We start from the raw sequence: 26,452 nt of genomic DNA on the forward strand, positions 1-26,452 counted from the left end.
ATAGACAATTTTCTATATTATTGTAAATTATATAAATATTATAGAATTATAATTATATATTTATTATCGATGTAAAGTAAAAGTGCAAATTTGAATATTGTATCTTGAAAGAAAATGAATTGAAATACAAAAAAAGGAGGTTTATTTTTCAACGGTTGTTTTCCCATAATGTATATATATACCTATATATATATAATTTATGACTGATGCATTTATTTCATCTAATTTGCTGTTTTAGCACTACATACCTTTTATTCTCTTCAAATTAAAAAAATAACTAAAAATGGACACCCTCTGATTAATACATTTCTTAAAGAAATCAATAAATTTCAGCTTGCACTTATGTAGAAAATAAATATTTTCACTCCAATAATTAATATTTATGGCCTGGATTGATAAATCAACTATCGACATGTATTATTACTTATATTCAAAAATTCTTCATAAGCTGAAGCAATTTCGTCTTCCTCGTCATCCCATTTTGCCATCTCGTTCTCAAGATCAGTATCACTGCAATTAATTAATTGTTATATTCAAGAATAGTTTCTTTTCTTTTAGGATAAAATTCAAATAACAGTGAAAAATAAATATAAAGGGGAGGGAATAAACCAAAATAAAATTTAAATACAGTACGTGTCATACTCTTCCAATTCTGGCGTTGATTCAGCAAGTTCTTGTAAAAATTTACTCTCTTCAGCGGAAAGAATATTTCCATCAGGTCCATAAAAAACAGGCTCATTAGATTGTTGAATTGCAGTATCAGTATTTATTTCAGTTTCATTTTTCACTGAATTGCCCCAATTATCATTTCGTAAATTATTAACACCTTGTACCATTCGTCCCACGTGTGAATCAACACGACCTTCAGTGACAAGTTTTGTTAATTTTTGCATTACAAATTCCATTTCCTTCTTGCTGCTAGAATCATTTTCAAGTGTTGGTCCAGCCAGCTAGAAATTAAAAATATTTATAAATTTTCTTTTTTTTCGATTATAGAAATAGAAAAAAATTTTCAAATTTTTTAAAACCTTTAAAGCTTGACAAATATTCTTGGCAGAATTAGGTGTTGGATTCATTAAAACGCCAGATATAAGTTGCACTAATAATTTTCCCAACGAAACTGCCAACACTGATTCCATTTGAATTACCAATTCAGCGAGAAACAATATCAAACCGTGACATTGTTTTTCCTCCATGTCACTATGATTTTTTGCCTGTTGCCAAGAAGTTGACAACATATCTGTCTGTTCCTGACAACTGAAAACGAAAAACAAAAAAATTAGTAAATATATTAGTGATTAATAATTACTCAATTATTTACCGTGTTAATAGCATATTCTTGAAAATAGAAGGTGAAACCTCAGAGGGAGTGACAGCAACAAGACTCGTACAAATTCTTGCACCACTGTATCGAAAGTTCGTTTCGTTGATTGACTAAAACAATCATTTTTTCATATATTAATCATTAATAAAAAATTATTAAAGTGGAGTTTTTTTTTTTTTTTTTTAAATAAACCATACCTGTTGAACAATCATACTAGCAATTTCTTGCGATTGGCTAGGTTGATCCAAATATGGTTTTAAATTATTCACAAGACGAATTAACAATGCATCAAATCGTCCGGGATCCAATGTTAAAGTTTTCATTACATGATCAAGATGTCGTAACGTCCCTTCATAATCCGCTAATTGATGGTTAATCTCTCTTCTTGTTGTCTAAAAAAAAAATTTCCTTCTTTAATACAGAAATTGATTACTTTAAAATTATTTCTTGAGAAAAATAAAATACCTGATGTTTATCAACATAATCACCAGAACCTCCATCTTTATAACCAAAGTCTTGACTTCCATGCTGATAATTGTAACCTTGATATTGAGAAGCATCTTCGTATTGTTGTTGATACATCATTTGCTGTCCATGCGATTGCTGACCTGAGTATTGAGAATGTTGATAATGCCCGCCAGATGATGATTGATGTCGTCGTTGATAATTAGATTGTGTCGATTGACCCTGTCTAGCCAATTGTATACGATCTTGTAGATTACGAGCACTATATGATGACTGTGTCTTGTTTTAAAAAAAGAAATAAAAATTTTCATTTAAATCATATATTTCTGTAATTGTCAATAATTTTAAAGTATTCTTTAATTAAAAGAGACTTACCCCTGTAGCTAATGTAGGATTATAACTTTGAGGAACAAATTCCTTAGCCGAGGCGGAAAGTTTTGAATTTTTCACAACTTCGGCGTTGACTGCACTCTCTGGAATTATGTAAAAATAATTGTTATTTTGTGAAAAATAAACATTTTTAATTTTGTGCAACATTTTTGTTTTTTTTTGTTATAATTTCACTAGTCAATTTAAAATACATGAAAAAATAAAATTAAGTATTTTAAAGGTTATGTTACTAACTATCTGTCATGTTGTCGAGCTCAATTATTTTTTGATTCTGAAATATTCATATAAAAGAAGATTGGAACTTTATGAAAAACAAAAGAATAACTATTTATTAAAATTTATTTACCTGTTGCTGGAGCTGCTGCTGTAGCATCTTGTGGTCTTCTCAGGGGTTTATTTTCTGTTTTTCCACCTGAACCACGTCCACGTCCACGACCTATTCCACGATGACTATTATTGGGAAATCCAGTTCCATCTGATCCAGTATTATCCATTTTTTTGTTTTTTTAAAAACAATTTATCTCACAAATATATGTTTGAAAATAATCAATACGGTTCAAGTATCAGGCAAAAATGATAAAAGAATCACTTTATTATTGGAATGTTTTAACAACAAAATTTCAATTTTAAGGAATAGCACATGTTAAAATAAATTCGTATACTAACGATTATTAAATTGATGAAAGAATAAAGTATACGAAAAGGTGTGTCATTCAATAGATAATTTGCAAATGTTGAATTGAAACACGAATAATTCGGCACTCAATTGACAATACACTTTTACTTGTGATGAAAAGATAGATTTCACCTTTCACCTTCTATTTCAAGTTTCAAATGTTTAGACTAGATGCAGTAATGTTTTCTATGGATGGGGTGGGAAGCAAAACACACTAATGCATTAATTAAAACGCTCTATTGCCGAGTAGCTTAAACCTTTCTTCTCTATAGTCAAACGTTACGAGAAGTTGATATTGAATTAACATATTAACAGTTAACCGGTATTTAATATGAATACCAGAAGATTTTCCGGTTCTCTATAGTAGGTCAATGCTCCATTTATCAATTTTGATACACTGTAACTGATATTAACAATGCACTCACACTTGCGCTATATGTTTTTCTGTCATGGCACTTGTATACAAAGAAAGGTAGCTACCATTTTGAAAAAGCTTTATGGATATTTTCATATCCCTCCGCTAGGAGTTGATTGGCATAGAGATATTAAACTTCCAATTGTTGAACCAATGAGATTAGGAGAGGTTATGCGAGAACCAATCACAGTCACTTCTGGTCACGGTCGTATATACAGGTGTATATGTATACGACCGTGCTTCTGGTCAATCTGAAAGATTTAAAATTGTTCTTCATTTCTTTAAATAGATTAATAGTTAAAACTATTTGTAATAAAAAGGTGTTATTAATTTAATTAAAATTTGTAGTTAAATTTATTTTTACTTTATTATATAAGAAAAATATAAATCTAATTATTGATTTACTTCAGGCTTTATTTAAATCTGCGCGCCTATATCAGAGTCATGTCAGAGTCACCTAGTGGCGAAAATTGGATACAAATCAAAGGAGAAGCAGAGTTGCTGTTTGGTGTTAAATCCATGTGTTTTTCTCAAGTTTTCCGAAATTATGTCTAGTATTGTTGTAAATTTTAAAGTTAGTGAGTGTTGTGCTAGTAATTTATTAATTTTCCAAGTGTTTCTTGTCTTAGTGATAAATAATTTTGCTCTAAGTTATTGATTCGTGTCGATTAAAGTCGCCGTGTTTTTTCTCAGTGCTACAATAACGGGTATCGTGCCAGTATTTAGCCAATCCTAATAATTATATTGTTAGTAAAGATTTTTCCGTGTCATTATAAGCTTTAATCATCCCGCGCAGGGGATATTTTGTTGAAAAATGTCGCGTTTTTTACTTTTTTTCTAATGTCTTCAAGTATACATACGACAATGACCTTGAGTTTCGAGATAGCCTCATATTCCCGCCAATTTGTTTTTCTTTGCAAAAGTTCGTTATTTTCTGAACTGTGTGCTTTTTTGCATAATATTTAAAACAATTTACAAATATTAAATTATATTAAAAGTGAATTTGTGTCGTAATCCTGCTAAATCGAAGATGTGGATATCAAAATCTAGCAAACTTCGGGATTCATAAATTGCTATTAGAGTGTGCTGATATTTTTTTTAAAGTTTTAGAGCAGTTGTGTTAATGTTGCGATTAATTAAAAATAATAAAGTAGTAATTTCCGCGATGTAGGTAAAGTTTTCCTTAAATAAGTGTTTGTGTGTGTGTTTTCTTGGAAAAAATAGGAGTTTGTTGCGGAGCAGCTCCTGGAGGAGATCTTGTATAGCTGAGTCGCAGTTAATTGTATGTTAATTAATTTTCATAAAATATTTTCTAATTATATCACCATTATTAAAATTATTCCGTTTATTTAACCATTTTTTGAATATTTTCCAGGCAGTTGAAGAATTTTGAAGGAAAGGAAAGAGGACCAGAGGATGCTGCTGCTGCTGCCGTGACTCTCCGTTGGAATCCGCGATCGGTGAGTCTTTTTTTTTTTTATTAAAACCCTTCCCTGTTTTTATTCGCGAATAACTAAAATCATTACTAATTAGAGTAATATTTTTCAAAAATAAATAATAATTATTATTCGGGAGTAAATTATAATAAAATTTTATTTCAAAAATTATTTCAAATAAAAAATAATTACAGTAATAATTACTATAAAAATTATTGTTAAACAGGGAAGGAATTTGACAACATAGTGACAAACATTGGCAAAAATTTGATGTTTCTTATTAATAAAAAATTAATAAATTTATTTCTTATTAATTTATTAATAATATAATCACTAATATTTGTCAATGTTTTTTTACTGTTCGTATATATATATAATATTTATACCCTTTTAATTAAATATAGCTATAGGTAGGAAAATTAGGAATTCTTTTGGGCGTGAAAGAAATAATAGGTTATATGCATGTATTTTATTTTTGTGTCACTATGTTGTTTCTAATTATTTTTATTATTTGGTATTTTGTTATTGATGTTTTATTTCATTTCATGTTTTGTTTAACAATTATAAAATTATTTTTTCAGTCATCGTGGTGAGATGAACTTTTTTATATATTTTTAATTAATCTTTATAATTTGTATTGTTTCAGAAAATTATTTAATTTTTCTATATGTTGTCTATATAATGTATTTTAATATTATTTTTTACAATTTTGATTTTTTAAGGCATTTATAGGTATATTTTGACAATTTAAAAAAATAGTGACATAATAGATTTTTAAAAGTCCTGTATTAGTTTCTTTGAAATTAATTAATTATTAATTAATTAATTTCGGCAATTGCAATTTTTTCGTGTGATGTTTTTTTATTTATTTATTACATATTCAGTGAATAAGAAATAAGTTGTTTGTTTACAATACAACAAAGATAAGTCTATTTAATTTTTTTTAAATATTTTTTTTGTTTTTTTAATTTTTAAAATTAATCAATAATAATGTATTTCAGAAATAAAAAAATTCTAATACAGTCGAAATGATCTTTGGTCGGAAAGATAGTAAGCTGCTTTGCAGTCGATAATTTGAAACTGGGAATAAATATTTCTCCAATAGATAGAGTTTAGTGTTCATGTAGGTATTTTTCAATTTTAAAAGATTTTTTTTCTTAAAAATAATACACTCAAAGAACTTCACTCAGAAAATTGAACGATTTTCTTGTTATATAATTAATTAAACAATTTATTTATCGTTGCATAAGAATTTAAATTAAATCATCAGGGATTTTTTAATATTTTTATAATTTTTTATTTTAATAATATTTATTATTATAATTAAATAATAATAATAATTTTATTATTATAATTAAATAATAATAATAAATATTATTAAAATAAAATAAAATACAAAATTGTAAAAAAATAAGATCAGGTATATTATTTTCTAGATATTTATATTTTTACTAAAATATTTTTTCTTCAATTTTTAGTAAAAATAAGATAAAATTTTTTGAATAATATAGAAAAGTAAATGGAAAATAATTCTCTTTGTATAATAACTGATATTAACGTTTTTAAACTTATCCCCATTTACATTTTCTTCCAAAAAAAGGAAAACATTTCTGACCATACATATAGGAAGCATTAAAATGCATCGATCTTCGATAGAATGTTCCGATAGCGTTTTTTCTCAACTTCTTTTTTTTTATATTCGTTTTAATCTTTCTTTTTATCAGGGGAAGCGTTCATTCCCCAAAAAAAAGACGACTATATATTTTGGTTGAACAATTTACAACAATTGAAATAAGTACCAACTAGTTTTTTTTTTCAATTCGAAATGAAAAGAGAATCTCAATATTCTCATTTTCTCTCACTCTCTGTATTGGAAATATTTTTTATTCTTAATTTCTCACGATAAAAAAAAATTTTTTTCCACATATTTCAATTTTTTTTTTGATAAAAAATTCTTGATAACAAATTGAATAATTATGATAATAATAATATGATAATATAAATATTAATAAAATATAATATTAATAAATAAATATAATATAATATAATAATAATTATTATAATAATAATACAACAATAATAATTATTATTTTTATTGTTATTATTAATATATTATTATTTATTATTACTATATATTTTAATTTTTAATTTTAATTTTTTTTGTATAAAGGAAATCTAATGAAAAAATAAATGCTTTTTTATTATGTAGAATTATTACTTTAGTATTTGTGAAAAAAATTGAAAAGGAAAGAATTTCTAAAATCAGACGATTTTTTTTTTTTTTTTTTTTTTTTAACAGAATTTTGTCGTCATTTAAATCGTAAGGGATTAAATTTTACTTTGAGGTTAAAAAGAAATAGGAGCAGGTTATTCTCATTCATATTCGTTTTTTTTTTTTTTTTTTTAATCTTTCTTGCTTTTTGATATATATACACCTACACATTCATATTCGTCAGGTCGAGCAAATTTCGTCATTAAGACAAATTTGCAAATGCTTTTCACCACACGTGGAACATTTTTATTTTCAAAACCTGTGTGTTTTTACATTTTTCCATTCAATTTATTCATTCAAATTTCGAAACAAGTTTATTTTGTGAAAAAAAAACCATTCATTTAAAAAATGTTAATATCAAAATTAATTTTTTTTAAATTTACTCTTTAGTTTTATTTGTTTTTATCGATTATACATATATATATTTTTAAAAATAATTATTTTCATTTGTTTTCTATTTCCACTGTTTTTACAATTTTATTTTCATTTGTTTTCAGATATTTTCCATTTGTTTTTACAAAATTTTATTGATTTTTGTTTTTTGAGGATATTTGTAATGTTTTTTTTTTTTTTTTGATAATAAAAATCGCGTTGTGTATATGGTTCGGAATAGTGAAAATTGTATTTCTTCAAATTTTATCAAAAGATCATTGACTAGAATAAAAATAAAAATATCTGGATTTTAAAGAAATTGGTTTATATTACCCGAACGGGTAAAAAAAAAAATTTATATATGAAACTGAAGTGATCTTATCATTAGAACATTAGCTTATCTAACATATTTCCGACTGGACTTGATCAGTCTCCACAGGATCCAATATCCTTTCAACTTGTAAAGGAATAAAAGATGACTCAAATTGAACCGCCTTTAAGAGAGAGAAAGCGAGATAATTCCTTCATTCAATCTAATACGAAATTTCCGGTGTCTCGTTCTTTTTTTCGCACTCCTTTTTTTTCCTAGATTCTATATATTATTGATAGAGAACTTAAATAATGTGAAAAAAAAGTTTTTAAAAAATTTTTTTTTTCATGTAGAGTAATTGTATGGACCAGAGGGTTGATTTTCTCTTCTTCTTTTGTTTCTCTTTGACCCCATCAACGTTTCAATGGAGGTGCCAGAAACATGCAGTTGCATAAACAGTGTTATAACCACACAAGGACCACTTATTTGTCTCAAAATTTCTCAATTGTGAAAATTTTCCTAGAAAAAAAAAAAAATTTTACATTCATAAATAATAGTAACTTTTTTTAAAAATTTAAATCTAAATTTTTAATATGAAAAATTAATTTTTTTTGGTAATTTTTTAATTAGAAATGAATATCATTTCCAGGAGGGATAAAAAAAAGAATACTTATTATTTATTTGATTTTTGTGAATTTTTTACGCGTTGTGAAAATTATATATATATATACTAGGGGGGCCCCGATCCCCTCCAACCCCCTGTTTTAATCATTTCTTTTTAAATTTTCCATTGATTTTATTTTTCCAAATAAACCACCTATTTCCAAGAATTATTATTACAAATTCATTGAAATCTGAATAAATATTATTAAAATTAAAATTATTAAATTTCAATTAATAAATTAATTAAATTAATAATAAATAAATAATTAAATAAATTAAAATCGACATTAAGAAATTATTTTTAAAAATAATTTCAATGAAATTGCCTAAAAACCAATAAATTATTAAAAAGTCTTGAAACGAACATAACCTTTAAATTCAAGTCATTTTTGGCGGGAACTCCACCCCCACTTGCGGCTATATTGACAGTCTTGAAATTTACATAACCTTAAAATTTATGTCCTTTTTGGCGGGAAATACAGAGAGAGATGAGGGAAGGGGGAAGGACTTACTGCTTTATTAGGGTCTTAAAACAAACATAACCTCAAAATTTAGGTCATTTTTGGCGGCGGAGGGGAAATGAGAGGAGAGAGGGGGGACTTGCGGCTATATTCAGAGTCTTAAAACGAACATAACTTCAAAATTTAGGTCATTTCTGGCGGGGGAGGGGAGGGGACTTGCGGCTATATTCAGAGCCTTGAAACGAACATAACCTCAAAATTTAGGTCATTTCTGGCGGGGGAGGGGAGAGGACTTGCGGCTATATTCAGAGTATTGATACGAACATACTCTCAAAATTTAGGTCATTTTTGACGGAGGAGGGGAAATGAGAGGAGGGAGGGGGGACTTGCGGCTATATTCAGAGCCTTGAAACGAACATAACCTCAAAATTTAGGTCATTTCCGGTGGGGGAGGGAAGGGAACTTGCGGCTATATTTAGAGTCTATAAACGAACATAACCTCAAATTTTAGGTAGGTCGTAGGTCAAAATTTCTGAAACAGCGGCGGTGGCGGCGAAATCTTTTTATAATATAGAAAGATATATATATATTTCTTAATGAGATGAATTTAATTAATATAACTTCATTTTCGATGTAAAATAAATTTATATTTGCAGAAGTTGTTTTATATAATTCCATGCGCACTTTATAATTAGTTGTTATATTCTTAATTCGGTGTGTGGGGAAAATAAACATTTTTATTTGATTAAATTTTCACATCACCCACGTGTTGTAGAAAAATATGTATATATATATATATATATATCCTGGAAATTTTATTCTCAAAATTATTTATAAATGTTTATATTGTTATAATTTAATAATTTTTTTTTTCTGAAAAAAATAGATTTAAAAAATGTAGAGAAAAAAATTTTCGCGAAAAGAAATTTGGAAAATGAAGTGAACTTAATTTATATGCGAATTATTAATTCTAAAGGGCAAACTATGCTAATAAAGTTGGGGAGGGACTATATAAAAAAAAAAGCAATATGTACCGGTGACTCTGACCTAAATTCCTGCCCTTTCGAATTGACAGTTCTACTGTTACTAGCTTAGGGAGGATTTGTTCCTCAGAAAGGTGGGTGTTAGAAAGAGAAAACGTGACGTGACAACGAAAAACTTTTTACCCTACTTTTTGAAATTAAAGAGATACTGTTAAAATTACCTTTTTAGCATTTTGCATATTTTTTTTTTTTTTTCGTAATTTAAAATTATTTTTGAATTTTCTTTTTTCTTTGAGGAAAAAAAAAGAATATTATTTGGCATCTTAATTTATTATATTCTATAGTTGAGAAAATTTTAAAGAAATAAATTGCAATTAATTTATTTCTAATTTATAATTTTAAGTTAGAATTTTCCAAAAAGTAATTGAGTTGAAAAAAAACTTTCTTTTTTCCGATTATATTTGATACGTAAAATAAAATAGCAATAAAGAACATTCATCAAAAGGTCAATTAAAACGCTTTTAGATACGTCGCAGTCATTTCCTGCTTCGTAAATTCCCGTGAACCGAACATCCAATTAATGAAGTAATTTACCTGTCCTGCGTTTTGGGTTTTTGTAAACAAGATCGATATATATGCTTCAACAAATGTTTAATTAATTTACTATGAAAGACAAATCACTCGATATAGTTGTTATGGTCAACAGGATATTTTTTTCATGGTCAAATAATTTTTTTTTTGTAATTAATTTTTTTTATTTAATTAATTTATATTACTTGTATTTTTTTTTGTCTTTTGAATATAGAAACTTTTTTTTGTTAATAACTTTTTTTTGTAATTATTAAATTTTAAGTACTTATGTAATTTATTATAATTTTAAATATCAATTAAAAATAATTTAAAAAGTAATTAATTATACCCGTGTGGAAAAAGCCACGATCTTGCCCTCAAGAGTTCGGGGCCCCCGGCGGGGGCCCATGAGGGCTGATCCATATGGCTAATCCATGAGGGGCACCGTAGGGGCCCCGCATGGATCGCCCTCATGATCGATTAGCAAAATTTTCTAAGTCCAAAAATCAAATATTTTTTTATCAACAAAAAATGAATGTTTCCAATGATTCAAAACAACGAAAAACGTGTTTTTAATAAAAATATATTTACACTTTTTTGAAAATAACACTCACACTTATGGCAAAATAGATGAGGGCCACCGTAGGGGCCCGCATGGATCGCCCTCATGATCGATTAGCAAAATTTTCTAAGTCCAAAAATCAAATATTTTTTTATCAACAAAAAATGAATGTTTCCAATGATTCAAAACAACGAAAAACGTGTTTTTAATAAAAATATATTTACACTTTTTTTGAAAATTCACCTGAGATGATTCATGATAATAATCATAAAGCATATAATTAATTATATTTTATAAATTGGATTTGATTGGAAAATATAATTTAATATCTTAACTTTAACTAAATGATGTTAAGCACTTTTCTTTGTTAGGTATTTTTCAAGTTTAAATAGCATCAAGAAGTTAGCATTCGTTTTGAAGTAGCGTGCGTAGCGTAGTTGGTAAAGCGTTAGACTCATAGTCCGTAGGTCGTAGGTTCGATTCCCCCCATGCGTTAGATTTATTTATTTCTCAGGTTTGCGTTTAATCATTAATTCTATGTATGAATTAATTGAAAAATGAAAATATCCGTTAATAGTATGCATAAATTACATATTTTTTAATTTTTTAATTAATTTATTTATTATTACTTTTAATTATATCCGACAGTTAATTAATTAGAACGTTAATTAATAAATTCAATTTGAGTAAGAATTTAATTTAAAATTGAATAATTATTAAATAAATATGTTATTTATTCATAACTTAAGCTTATTTATTATTAATTAACTTTTATTATTAATATTATTGATTAAAAAACATTATGGCAAACTTGAGGGCAAGATGAGGGCAAACGTGAGGGCCCATAAGGGCGCCCGTAGGGGCACCCTCATGGATCGCCCATGCGGGCGCCCTCATCGATGAGCATGTCGTTTCCATGAGGGGCCCCTATGGATCATCCATATGCGGCCCTCATGGCATGAGGGCGATCCATAAGGGCCCCCGCTGGGGGCCCACATCACTTTTCCACACGGGTAATTTAAAAAGTAATTAATTTTAATTTTCTATGATTTGAATCGATAAATAGTTTCCTTTTGTTTTATTTCGCAATTAATATTAATTCTCATGTTAGGAAATTTATACAGATATAGCAATTTTTTTTTGATGGCTTATTTAAATTCTTGATTAGTCAATTAGAAATTCAAAACATGAAACGATAAATCTTTGAATGAGAATAAATCAACGATTTGCTGCTAACGAAGCTCTCAAGTTTGATAAAGTATTTCTTCTACTCTGGTTTAATTAAAGAAAATTTTAATCAAAGGTCAGATTTATGTAAGATGTAGTTACGTGTTAAAAGAAAAAAAGATATTCCATAACTAATTTATTTTCTTTTGAGAAAAATTTTCCTTCACTTTTTAATAAATTTTATTTTCGTAATTTTTTTTTTCATATTATATTTTTTGTCTATAATATTTTTTTCTCTTTATTAAATGATCAAATAGTATCAAACACATTCACCCCAAAAAAAGAGTACTTAATATTTCATTCACCTTCGTAAAATATTTAATAATCGAAACTTTGGAAATATATTTCTTAATTAAATAATAATAATAATAAAAAAAAAATTTAATAAAACTAATTTTATTTTTTTCTTCTCGTTTTTTCTTTTTTTGGTTTTAGGATTTGAAAATAATCAGCAATAATGAGTTTTTGTACCATTTCGAATAGATTTTCCCCTCCTCCCCCCTTTTTTTTATAATAAAAAAAAAGTGGATTCAATAGCGTTACATCTCCACGCAGGTGGTCAAGTTCGTTTGATGAAGTTTATCAGGTCTCAATCCTCTTATCCGTTCATCCGTGAACTTTTGCGCAGAAAAGCTGAAAATATTGAAAGTAAGACGGATATATAGTATGTGTGTGTAGGTGTATATATATCGAAAAAAATGATGTTATAGAATATATATTTTTTTTTCAACATATTTTGTTATATCTTCGAAATTCTAATGCAAAAAAAAATAAATAAAAGAAAAAAAAAGAAAAAGCAAAGATATCAAGAAACTATATCTACTAAAGAAATAACATCTAAGAGCCTTCCTCAAGGAATTGAACTGCAATTCCAATTCCGCAGCTTTGTACCCATTTCTTCGTTTTTGTTAGGATGCTGTAGAGAATTTATTCCCGACATTTTATTGCGAATCCTATATATATATACCAACTATATATACACCGATGAAATGATGAACATAAGTGGCATAATTAAACATATACACGAAATCATTCTAATTATTATTAATATTATTATCATTATTCAAAATTAAATAAATAAAATTAAATGGAAAAATTAAAAAGAAAATATTTGTTTTTTGTTTATATTTTTATTATTATTATTATATAAAATTATATATAAACTCACTATACTTACACTCAGAAAAAAGATATGTTTGAACCAAATGTAATATTTTTTATATTTACCCAATTTTTTGGTTAGTTCAAACAAAATTTGTTTAATTCAAATAAATATTTAATTGATCTAAATAACTGTTTGGTTTATTTTAATAAATTTTTTGAACAAAAAAAAAATTTGATTGATCTAAATAAACGTTTGGTTTATGCAACCAAATGTTTGGTTAACTGTATATCAATGCATTTATTTTGTTGATTTAACCAAAATTTGGTTGCTTCAAATGAATTTTTTTCTGAGTGCAGAGAAATATTTTATTTTGCATTTAGTTGAGACAAATAAAATTTATTTTAATGAGATAAAAATATATTTGTCTCAGAGACTAATAACTTTTTTTGTTTTAAAATAAAAATAATTTAATTTCTCACAAATAATATTTTATTATAGCGCAAATAAATTTTTATTTAAATCAAATAAAATTTATTTAAACCAATTAAAATTTTTTTTGAAACAAATAAATATTTATTTGCGGCTTTAAAACCAATATTATATATAATTTGATGTAAAGTTTAATTAAAAGAGAATTCGTTCACTATAATTCAAATTAGTAAAAATTTTCACTAATTTTCAGTTAAATATTACTATTTGATTTAGCTCTAAAGGTCTTTGAAAAAGGCATACAATGAAATAAATTATTGTTATTATTTACTATTTGATTTAGTAATTTTTTTTTTGTTTTTTAAGTGAAAAATGACTAAAAAATTAGTATAAATATTTTACTAATTTAAATTAGTAAACAAATTCTCACTAATTCAAATTTATAATAACTTTATAATAATTATGATTATTATAATAATATGTTTATAATAATAATAATAATAATAATAATAATAATAATAATAATAATAATAATAATAATATAATATAATTATTATTAATAAAAAAATAGATGATTTTTTAAATATTTTATTATTAATAAAAAAAAGATGATTTTTTTATATTTTATTATTTAAAAAAAAAATCAAATACAAAATTTTTTTGTTCAAACGCACATTACAAGCAATGAAATTTATTTCTCGTGACTTTAATTCGATGGAAAAAAAAGTTATAACTATATACCTAATAGTGAAAATGTAGAATTGTCGAGTGAGACAAGTAATTGTTCAGGGAGCGCATCTTTCTTCTTGAGAATATATACATCCTGGAAAAGAGATTAAAGAGTGGTGAGGAGAATCTATTCTGACCAAAGAAATTACAATTGACGTTAATGGTTGAGCTTCTCTTGACCTAAATAGTTGAAGAAATTTTGAATTGTGCAAATTTCACTGCTAAATTAATGAAAGTATATATATTATGAGTCTCATTTAAAAGTCGCAATTAGATTATAAAAATGGTTGCGAGAATCAATGTAATGTTCGTGTTTAAAAGGCGTGTGGAAATTTTACGACATTGTTTCTCACTCTCTCTCTTTTTCCAGTATATATATGTATATAACTCCAGGATTTTAATGTCCTTTCAAATTAAATAAAACATAGAACAGTGTCAGGATTTCTTTTTTTTTTTTTATTAGAATTTGTTTAGCACCATAGTGAAATTTTCTTTTATCTATTTTCTTTAGGGTTTTCTTTTTTTATAAACCTTTGTTGTACTTCTTGAATATACTCCCTATGGAATTATTTTACGAAATCTTTAACATTTTATTAAAAAATAATAAAAAAAAGAATAATATTAATAAAAATAATAAAAAAAAGAATAATATTAATAAAAATAATAAAAAAAAGAATAATATTAATAAAAATAATAAAAAAAATAATTATTATCATAGTAATAACAAATAATAATAATAATGGATCTTTTGTATATTTTTCATCACTTTTGAATTTTGGATTTTGCGTATATTGAAATTACAATGGAGTTATCAAAGACGCGATACATTATTCATAAAGACAATCGATATGTAAATCGCTCAGAATTCGGATTTTCTTTCTAGATTATAAGGAGAAAAAAAAAATTGTGACATTCAAGGACTTAGATTCTTTATGTCAAATATTATTTTCTTTTCTATTTGTCAATTATTTATTTCTTTTTTTTTCTCACTCAGCAAACTATGAGATATTAAAAAGCATTGCGCTGATTAAATTAATATATACCATTAAAGATTAAAGTAATCTATTTTTTTTTTTATTAATTTTATTTTTTCAATTTGGTAAAAATAATAAATGTTTTTACATTAATTTTCTTCGAGGGGGAATTTACTAGTTAAAAACGTGTACACTTGACTACCGGTAATACACCTCATATTACCCTTATTACTAAGCATTACACGTTATTACAGAGTATTACACATTATTACAGACTTTTTTGCGTTATTACAGCACCGCACCCAGAGAAATGATTTATTTGAACCAAATAAAATATATTTGAGTTAAATAAACGTATATTTGTCTCAGAGCCTACTAACTTATTTATTTGGCGTAAATAAAAATTTTATTTGTCAGAAATAAATTTTACTTTGGCTCAAATAAATTTTTTATTTCAATGAAATGAAATATATTAGCAACAAATAAATGAGTTAGTAGGCTCGGAGACAAATATACCATTTCTCTGAGTGCGTAATAACGAATTATTACACGGTATTACACGATATTACACAAGTATTACAGAAAGATTGTACACTTGACTACCTGAGTAAATTCCCCCTCGATTTTCTTTTAAAGTTTAAAATTTTAATCTTTTTTGATGAATTATTTTAATTTCCGCACCCAGAGAAATGATTTATTTGAACCAAATAAAATATATTTGAATTAAATAAAGATATATTTGTCTCAGAGCCTACTAACTTATTTATTTGGCGTAAATAAAAATTTTATTTGTCAGAAATAAATTTTTCTTTGGCTCAAATAAATTTTTTATTTTAATGAAATAAAATATATTTGCAACAAATAAATGAGTTAGTAGGCTCGGAAACAAATATACCATTTCTCTGAGTGCGATGGATCTGTTTTTTTAAATTGTATTTTAATTCATTTTAGTATATTAAAATAATACATATATCTCACAATTTCCTTTGTATTTTCAATGAATGCAAAATCAATTTGTTTCATTGTGTTTTAACTGTAAATAATATAAACATTTTGATAAACATAGATAGTAAGGGAAAAATTTGATTATCACATGTTATTCACTTTCATTCGTATACATATAACTATATAAAGAGTGTTAAATTAAATATCACTTTTTTCAAAGTATTTTTTTTCTGTAAAAGGCAGAATAGGTTAAATGAATTTTACTTTTAGATAAAAAAAAAAAAAAAATTCTAAATGTGTGTCCGTCCACATGAAAAGAGACAACTTTAGTTTTTTTTCATACACCCGGAGAAATGATATATTTGTCTTACAGCCTAATAAATATTTATTTGATTTAAATAAATTTTTATTTAATTTAAATAGATTTTTATTTGAATTAAATAAAAAAATTATTTACGCTAAATAAATAGGCTAGTAGGCTGTGAAGAAAAATAATCTTTTCTAAAAGTTATTTTTTCTCTCTATTATATTTTTTAAGTGCAGTTTTAGTAAATTTAATCTTTTTAACATAAAAAAATATTTTACTAAAATATAGAAAAATTATAAATATTGTCCAATTTTTTTTTTTATTCAAAATAGTAAAATCGAATTTAGTAATGTTTTGTATATGTTAATAAATACAGTTTTTCATCTGAAGTAGAAAAATTCGATTTAGTCAGACGTGTGCGGATTTATTTTAACACCTATAATGAAAATGAAGCACAGTTTGGAGGGGGACTAATTTAAAAAATTAGGGATGGATTTTTGTTGTCAGTTATTGTGAGGGCTAATTATCACATAGGTTAAATAGATGATGATCATTTTTCTTTTTCTTTTGCAATTACAAATTTTCTTTATTCATTATTATTGTTTCTATTATATCATTATTGATATTATTTTTAGTATTATTATTATTTTTATTATTTTTATTATTATACAATATTATTATTATTAATATTATTATAACTACTATTATTAGCATTTTTATTAATGGTCTTATTAGCCTTATTATTATTATTATTATTATTATTATTATTATTATTATTATTATAAGTAGTAATATTACGATTATTATTATTATTATTACTCATATAATTACAACTTTATGGGATTACGATTTCCCTATCTCGTTAACTAAACTTCTTGACTTTAATTGCGAAATTCTGTATAATAATGAAGGGTGAACTAAGTCTATAATTTATGTTTTAAATAATAATGATGCACACTTAAATGTGGAAATGTTGTCAACTTTTTTTTTTTTTAATAAGAATATAATTTCTATATATTGAGGTAAAACTCAAGATTTTATTGAAAATCTTTGAAAATGAAAATTTCAAAATTTTATTTCATAGGAATTTTTTGGATTGAAGAAATTTTTCGAAATATTTTATTATAGATATAGGTATTATAAAGTCTGAGAATTTTTCGTTGGAATTTTATAATATATAGGAGAACATTTTCTAAATATTCATTTATATTGAGTCAGATAAAATTTTTCGTTGACTAAACAAGAATATGATGTAAAATGAAAATCTCAATTTTGTACAGAAATGAAATCTTTTTTTCTCTTATAAATGTAAGACTTATTCTTTTCTGTTGTAAAATAAGTAACTTCGCTTTTTTCTTTTATTATGACTTTTCTGTAATGGAATAAGATTTTTTTTTCTGTCTTAAAATAAGACTTAGTTCTTGTCTTAAAACAATACTTTTTTCTGTATTAAAACAAGAATTCTTTTCTATCTAAAAATTATACATTTTTCTGTCTTAGAATAATACTTTTTTTCTGTCTTAAAATAAGACTTACTACCATTCCTAAAACAATACTTTTTTCTGTCTTAAAATAAGACTTACTACCATTCTTAAAACAACACTTTTTTCTGTCTCAGAATAAGACTTCTTTTCTGTATTAGATGAAGAACTCTTTTCTGACTTAAAGTACTATTTAGTTCCAGGTTTAAAAAGAGACTTTATTCTATATAAAAATAAGAAGCCTCTTCTATTTTAAAATACGTCTTTTCTGTCTTAAAATAAGATTCCGCTTCTGTTTTTTATTACAACTTTTCTCTAATAGAATAAGACTTTTTTCTGTATTAAAATAAGACTTAGTTTTTGTCTTAAAACAATACTTTTTCTGTATTAGAACGAGAATTTTTTTTCTATCTAAAAATTATACAATTTTCTGTCTTAGAATAAGACTTCTTTTTTATCTTAAAATAAGACTTACTTCCTTTCTTAAAAACAATACTTTTTTCTGTCTCAGAATAAGAATTCTTTTCTGTCTTAAAATAAGACTTCACAGAAAATTAAAAGGCATTAAAATAAGCTGCAATGCTTATTATTTTAATCCAATTTTGCTTATTTTAATCCATTTTGGTATTAAAATGAGCAAAATTGGATTAAAATAATAAGCGTTGCAGCTTATTTTAATGCCTTTTAATTTTCTGTGTTAGTTCCTGTCTTAAAACAATACTTTTTTCTTTAATAGAATAAGACTTTTTCTGACTTAGAATAAGATTTAGTTCCTGACTTAAAACAATACTTTTTTCTGTCTTAAAATAAGACAGTACTTGTCTTAAAACCATACTTTTTTCTGTATTAGAACGAGAATACATCTTCTTTTTTGTATTAGAATAATTATTCTTTTCTGTCTTAGTATAAGACTTCCTTTTTGTATTAGAAATAATTTTTCTTTTTTGTATTACAATAAGACTTCTTGTCTGTCTTAAAATAAAATATACATTGAAAGAAAAAATAGGTTGGGATTACCATTTTTGAGATGACCATTTTTAGTTAGTAAATTAGTTTTTACTATTTTTATTAGTTGGCATAACTATTTTATTAGTTGATTTCATTAATTTGTTGTAATAACTATTTAATTAGTTACCTTACTAACGAAATGGTTAAGCTTTATTTTTTTTTTAGTAGTTTTTTTAATGCTAAAATTTAGTACTCCTTATATACTGAATTTAAAATAATTATATAGAAAAAGTAGCTGATTTTAAGACCAGTGCTTCTTAAATTAAGATTTTAATAAAAAAATCTCCCGTTTTTCGTTAATTAGAATTAAAAATAGCATTAAAATATTTTAAAAATTTTAGTTTAGATTAAGTCTTACTTTCAGACCTTATCTTAAACTAACATTTTCTTTTTTATCCTCTTTCCCCCTATATTCGAATATACAGCAATTCATTTGCATATAATATCAATTTTATAATGAAAAATATAGTTTATTTTTCCTATTCCTCTTTCAATATGATTCGCTTTAAAACAGCGACATTAATAATCCTTGGGGGGGGGAAAAAAAATAACGTTTAATCTTTCGTACGTGTAGGACACAACATTTTATTGTGTTGAGATTGTATCAAAAGTTTTCCATGAAAGCACACATATATATATATATATATATATATATATGTACCAAGACCCTTCATTTCGTTCTTAATCCCAGGCTCTTGAGAGAGCGTAAATGCCCCCGAAGAAGAGAGAGTATATCTCTTGTCAAGTTACACTTGCTCTCGCAGGCAAGGAAGGAAACAGGCAGCAGGGAAGAAGGCTAGGCCTGGCCTCAACACACAGAGAAAAGGATATATAGGGTTGAAAGAGAGAGAGAGAGAGAGAAAGCTTGAAATAGATCGATGGCGAGCTTTTCGACGCAAGCGCTTGACGCAACCCCTGTATATAGAGTATATATAGGGTTTGAAGAGAGGGAGAAACCATGGCTATCCGGGAGTTTGTAAATGGGGGAGAAGATTTCTGGGAGTATAGAGGAAGGTTGGTTAAGAGAGAGAGAGATAGAATGATAAAAGGGAGAGGGAAGTGAGACACGCGACCCTCTCACCTGTTTGCCAACCCGCCAGTCTGGTTTACGCGCCCGGTCATCCGCCGGCGCTACAAGTGGTCCTCTCTCCTATCTCTCTCATTCTCTATTATATCTCACAGCCTCTCACTTACCCCTTTCATATATATATATACCCTCAAACGACAAATCGTGTGCATGTTCCCCATAGGCCGCACGTTATCTTCGCGATTCAATTAATTAGTTCAATTTACCCGCCGGAAATCGAATTTGTAAAGCCGCGTGGACACGTTTATTATTCACAATTATTTTAATGTGTTTGTGTGACATCATTGTCATTGTACACTTGATTCTCAACTGTAAGTAGTTTCTTTATCTTTTTTTTTGAAAAAAAAAAAAAAAAAATTTTTTTATTTGAAACAACTATATGTTTCTCTGGTATATGGAAAACTTTCTCTGTTTCAGTATGAAACATATCGCTGTTCCAGTGAAACTTTTTTTTTTTCAACATTATGTTGCAATTTCCTCTTTTTATGATAAATACATGTTGCAAGTTATATTATACATGTAAAGTTTCTAACTGTCAAGTGGAGAAAATGGTCGTGGGAAGATAAGATGTGCGAGAAGAGGGTTTTCAAGGGAGGGAAATAAAAGTTTATATGTAGAACAAGCACAGTGATAAGTGAGGGACGGACAAGTTATCTTGTCTAGTTTTCATTTAGATTTTATTCTTTCTAACAAGAATATTCTTTCTTTAATATTCTTTTAAAAGAATTAAGTGAAATTTCATCCAAAGAGAGATATATATATATATAAATTATGAACTTGATAAATATATTTAATTTACTGTTTTTTTTTTCCCCTCCTATTAGAATTATTTTAGTTTTTTAAACTATTTTTCTATTGAAAAAAGAAATTTTCGTTTATTATGTTCAAAAAATTGAGGAGGTATTTTTTTTTTTTGAAATTTTTTTATCTTCTAGAACTGAATCAGTAAAAAATTTCGCCACCCACTTTTCACAATTTCGAATCAGTAAAATCTCAAAGAGAAAATCACTCGAAAATAAGTGAATTTTCAGTCATTTTTTTCAATTATTAAAAATGAGCCAAAAAATTTTGAACGTTCAAATGAACAAAATTTTTTTTGCAACTTCTTTAAGTACGAATTTTATTACAAAATATTGTTTTAAATATCTAAAAAGAAGTTATTTAATTTAATAATTGTTTAATTTACTGTTTTATTATACATTGACATTATAATTTTTAATACTTTATAGATTAAAAAAAAATATATTTTGTTCATTTGAACGTTTAAAATTTTTGGCTCTTGATTAAAATAATTTAAAATAATAACAAATATATAATAATAATAACAATAAAAATAATAATAATGAAATAATAATATAAAATATATCTATATATTATAATAATTAACATTTCAGTTATTTTGCATTACAGTGAAAATACAATAGTAATTAGATACTAATTAGTAATTAATATTAATAATAGTTCATTAGTAATTAAAATTAAAAAATCAAAATAATGATAATAATAATAATAAAAAAAATAAATAATAATAATAAATAAATTACTAAAATTTCAGTTGTATTTGAATTATAGTAAAAATAAAATAGTAATTAGTAATTAGTAATTAATATTAGTAATAGTTAATTAGTAATTAGAATTAATCAGAATATTAAAATAATAATAATAATTCAAATTGTCATTTACTTTGTATTATATGGAAAGTAGAATAATAATTAGGTACTAATTAGTAATTACAACTAGTAATGCTTAATTAGTAATTAGAATAGTAAAAAATAATAGTAATTATTGAAAAAAAATGACAGTTCAGTTCTTTGTGATTGATTTTCATTGCAATTTTTTTTTTACTGATTCAACTATATTGTTAGAAGTGAAAGTCAGTAAAGTTTTTACTAATTCACATATAGAGATAGTACAGTTTTTTTTCGCTGAAATTCAATGATTTTTTTTTTATTAAATTTATAAATTAAAATTTTTAAGAGCAAACTATTGGGAATACCAGAATTCATTCATTTAAAAATAATCGTCAATTAATTTTATATACAGAAATGACCGCAGCAAAATAATTCGAAATGACATAAATCATTTAATTTGAAATGAAATAAATCATTTAATTCGAAATAAAATAAATCACTTAATTTGAAATGACAAATCATTTAATTAATGATAAATCATTTAATTAATGATAAATCATTCAATTTGATATTAAATAAATCATTTAATTAGAAATAAAAATTTATTTTAAATACACATTATATTTGCGACAGAAATAATAATTTATTCATGGCAAAGAATATTTTTATTTTAATAATAAAATTCTAAAAAATGGCATTTATTATTTAATTATTAAATAGAATTATCGAAATAAATTTTGATAATAAAATAAAAAATTTTTTTCCGTTTAATATTTATGAATTTACAAATAAATAAATTTTTTTTCAGTTTTATTTAAACACTATTGACACATTATTTACATTAATTTTGAAGTTTAGAGATAAAAACTTATAGATAAAAATTTTCCTTGTCATACTTTTCTCCTTGATTGGTATAAGGTGTGTGTGTGCGTTATTAAAATTTATTATTATTTCTTCTCTAAGAGAGAATATTCCTTTGGAAGAGTAATTTATTCTACTTTCTTTTTTTCTCTCTTGGAAATAATAATTTTTTTTTATTATTTTTTGAAAAAGAAAAATATGTAGAATAAAAAAAAAATTACAAAATACATTTAAATAAAATTGTCATTTACAATATTACATAATAAAGAAAAACAAAAAAAAGTTTTGAAATAATTTGCATTTTATTATATATATAATAATTTTTTTAATTTGTAAAAGTTTTTTTCCCGGAGATATTTACTCTCAAAAATGCAAAAAAAAAATAAATAATATTAATTAATAAATTATAATAATGATAATAGTAAATAATAAAAATAATAAAAATAATAATAGTAAATAATAATAAATAATATATATTATATTCTGTAAGATTAGAATCATTTAGGGTGGAAGTTAGAAATTTCTCGAAAATAAGTAGTACAAGTCTATCGTTAATCAGCCTGTTAGTAGTACACAGTGGTAGTAGTATGAGTCAATCATCAGTCATACGTTTATATATCGCTGTAATTTTTTTCACCCCAATATTCTCACATTTTGCTGGTAGAATTTTTTTTTTCTAAAAATAAAAAATTATAGTAGTACACAAGTCAATTGTCGATCAAATTGTAATTGAAACATTTTCATTTTGTAACTTAATAAAATACTCTAAAAGTATTTAGTGTTGAGAACAAGTTAAACTGGTGAAAAGTAGTACAATTCAATTGTCGGACAGATATAAATAGAAAAAAAAGAAACTTCTTATTTCTAGTTCAGTATTAAAAGTTTTTCTATATACATATATATATAAGTATAGAGAATTTAAGTAAATACAATATGCATTAGGTATAATTATCTATATAAATTTGTCTTTCCTAACAAATTGTGTGTGCGCAATTCAATAATCAGTTATATACAACACGTTAAAAGTTTTATTCCAGTTTTAGTAAAACATTTGTTATTATTTTTTTTTTCTCTATGATAAAAAAATAATTTTCTATTTCATAAATTAAAAATTTTTTTTTCTCTATGATAAAAAAATAATTTTCTATTTCATAAATTAAAAATTTTTTTTTCTCTATGATAAAAAAATAATTTTCTATTTCATAAATTAAAAATTTTTTTTTCTCTATGATAAAAAAATAATTTTCTATTTCATAAATTAAAAAATTTTTTTTTTTTTGCAAATTATTTACTTTAAATAGAAAAGAAATTAATTAAGCAGAAAATTTATTTATCAAGAAAATTAATTTAAAAAAAAAAATTTTTTTACTATTTTTTTTTTTTGTTTTGTTTTTCTTTTTGTTTTATTTTATTTCTTCTGCTTTTATTCAATTTGTGTCATTTTCTTTATATTCATCCATTTTATTTTCACTCTGTAATGGTTTTGCGTTTTACTTAGATTTTTTTTGTTCCTTTTTTCCTTTGATGCTTATTTGTTTTTCCCGTTGTTTTCCTTTTTATTTTGTTTTTCACTTTTTTTTTTAGTGTTTGTTTTCTGCATTTTATTTCTTCTCTCATTGTCATTCCATTATTATTCATTTTCTAGTGGTTTTCCTTTTTTTTTTTTAGAAATTAAATACAGTATAAATAACATATACTCGTATTACATATTATTATTAAATAAATGTAATTGAAGTTTACATTTGCCAACAATTTAAAACTAGGTTTCACATTTATTTCTATATTGTGAACAACCTCGTCTTCTTTTGTTTCATAAAATGTAACAACGTTATATATAGAAAATGTAAAGAGAGACGTATTCATCAGAGAGATGGGACGTAATGGAAAATAACTGTAAAGTGCGAGAGATGAAAATATTTATAATTTAGAAAAATATTCTTCGATTTTTAATAATAATTATTTTACAATAAATTTTAAGTTCGAAAAAAATATTTCGTTTTTAAGTAATATTAAAAATTATTTAAAAAAAAAAAAAAATGTTACCTTGTGAAAATTTTAAATACCGTGAAGTAATTTTATCAAAGCTTGCAAACTTTACTTGATCAAAGTGCATTTTTTTTTTTTAAATAAATATGCGCACATTTTATGCAGTTAATGAAATTACAAGAAAAATTTATTGTAAAGTTTCGAAGAGAGAGAGAGTTATAATTTATATTATTAATTATTGTTTAAAATGCAAAAAGCGAAAAGTTAAATAAGAAAAATTAAATTTTGTTCGCGCAGTGAAAATAAATGTAGTTAAAAAAGAGAACAAAAGTGCATTGAGTGTAATAATCTGATAAGATAAGCTTCTTACTTTAATTACTTCTTTCTTACATGCACTAAACTTATTGCAAAAATTAGTAGCAGTTTTTTTTCTCCTTTCGTGTAAAAGTAACCTTCTTGGATAATTTATTTTACAATGTCAGTATGGATCGATTTAGCAACGAGTGGAGAAATCAAATAGAATTTTTTTATAATTTTTTACAATAATAATAATAATAATAATAATAATTTTTTTGTTCCTTTTTTTGCTACTTTTAAATTTTCCTTTATAATTGCATTCAATTTATTACATCAATAATTTCTACTCGTTTTTAGTGACAAAAGAGTAATAAAATGTAAAATTATAATTACACTATCTAATTGGGCAAAGTTATTAAATGAAATAAATTAAAATGAAAATAATTTAAATTAGTCAAATTGTTATAAATGAAATTATGTTTTAAATAATTAAAAAAAAAATTTAATTTTTGCAAATTTTTTTTCTATTTTCCAAAAATTAGTTGAATTTTGATATTTACTTTTTGGAAATCTAAAAAGGATGCTTGAAAAGAAAAAAAAAATTCCCCAAGAGACTTGTTGCTTGAAGAGATAAGACATTAATAATGCCACCAAAAAGAAATATATTTTTCTCTGTCAAAACTTTGTTTTATTTTACTTTCAAGTGTCACTTTAAATAATTTACGATTTAAACTTCTTAAACACTCTATTACTGTAAATAAATATTTTAGAAATAGTGAAAAAAAAATCTATTATATTAATAAGTCCCATTGCAATAAATAATTAAAAACACCTATGAAAGTAAAATTACTTTTTAAAAAAAGTAAAAATTTTATTTAAATTTCAGCTATTAATTTTAATTTAAAAAAAAAACTGCGGAGAAAAATAGTGAAAATAACAAATTAACGTTTGCATATTCATATATAAAAAAAATATAATAGTACTTAGTGTGTATATAAATTATGCGCATAAAAAGAAATATAATTGCAAAAAAAAAAAGAAATAATGCTTATGAAATAATTCCACTTGTGTTTACAAGGCTTGTCAGAAATTCAAAATATTTCCTCTATCGTTTTTCTTATTTTTCTTTACACAAAGAGAACACACTTTCCATAACCCCCCCCCCCCATACAAGTCATATAAAAAGAAAATGTTTAAGTTTATAGAGATGCTTTATACCTTAAACATAATACTCATTTTATAAAATTGGAAAAATAAAAATAAAATTCTTTATTTTTTAAAGAAAAAAAAATCTGAGTGTCCATTAGTTTTAATAGGAAAAAAAATAATACTCGGTTTTTTTTTTAAATTTGTATTAATGTCACTTTTATATTGAATAATAATTCAAAAAACGAGTTAAAATTTATTTCACGAGTTTGATATAAAAATTTTTTTTTTTTTTTTTTTTTTTTTTAGGAAAAAAGTGAAAGTTTTTTAAATCCTGTAA

General features: G+C 24.5%; 2 protein-coding genes across 5 annotated transcripts in view; one reads left to right on the plus strand and one right to left on the minus strand.

Annotated features, from left to right (window-relative positions):
* Positions 1-191: 191 nt before the first annotated feature.
* LOC127284451 (polyadenylate-binding protein-interacting protein 1) lies at positions 192-3,328 on the minus strand. Of its 2 annotated transcripts, none has more exons than XM_051309890.1 (8): positions 2,526-3,328; positions 2,165-2,262; positions 1,790-2,068; positions 1,522-1,716; positions 1,322-1,434; positions 1,029-1,257; positions 643-950; positions 192-510 (listed from the first exon to the last, which is right to left on the minus strand). In XM_051309890.1, the coding sequence occupies exons 1-8, from the start codon at positions 2,671-2,673 to the stop codon at positions 405-407; spliced, it is 1,476 nt and encodes a 491-aa protein (XP_051165847.1). In that variant the 5' UTR covers positions 2,674-3,328; the 3' UTR covers positions 192-404. The 2 variants fall into 2 exon arrangements, with proteins under 2 accessions (XP_051165847.1, XP_051165846.1); XM_051309889.1 differs by having other exon boundaries at positions 634-950; positions 2,526-3,326.
* Positions 3,329-20,179: 16,851 nt separating this feature from the next.
* Positions 20,180-26,452, plus strand: part of LOC127284541 (BAI1-associated protein 3) — a 95,619-nt gene continuing 89,346 nt past the window's right edge. For 2 of the 3 annotated variants that reach the window (XM_051310015.1, XM_051310017.1), the window contains exon 1: positions 20,180-20,502. The gene's annotated coding sequence lies outside the window, so the exon portion shown is untranslated. The remainder of the gene's footprint in view (positions 20,503-26,452) is intronic. The other variant, XM_051310016.1, reaches the window with a different exon arrangement.

Source organism: Leptopilina boulardi, unplaced genomic scaffold (genome assembly GCF_019393585.1).
Source record: "Leptopilina boulardi isolate dan_hultmark-lab unplaced genomic scaffold, ZJU_Lbou_2.1 LbouV2_325, whole genome shotgun sequence".
NCBI lineage: Eukaryota > Metazoa > Arthropoda > Insecta > Hymenoptera > Figitidae > Leptopilina > Leptopilina boulardi.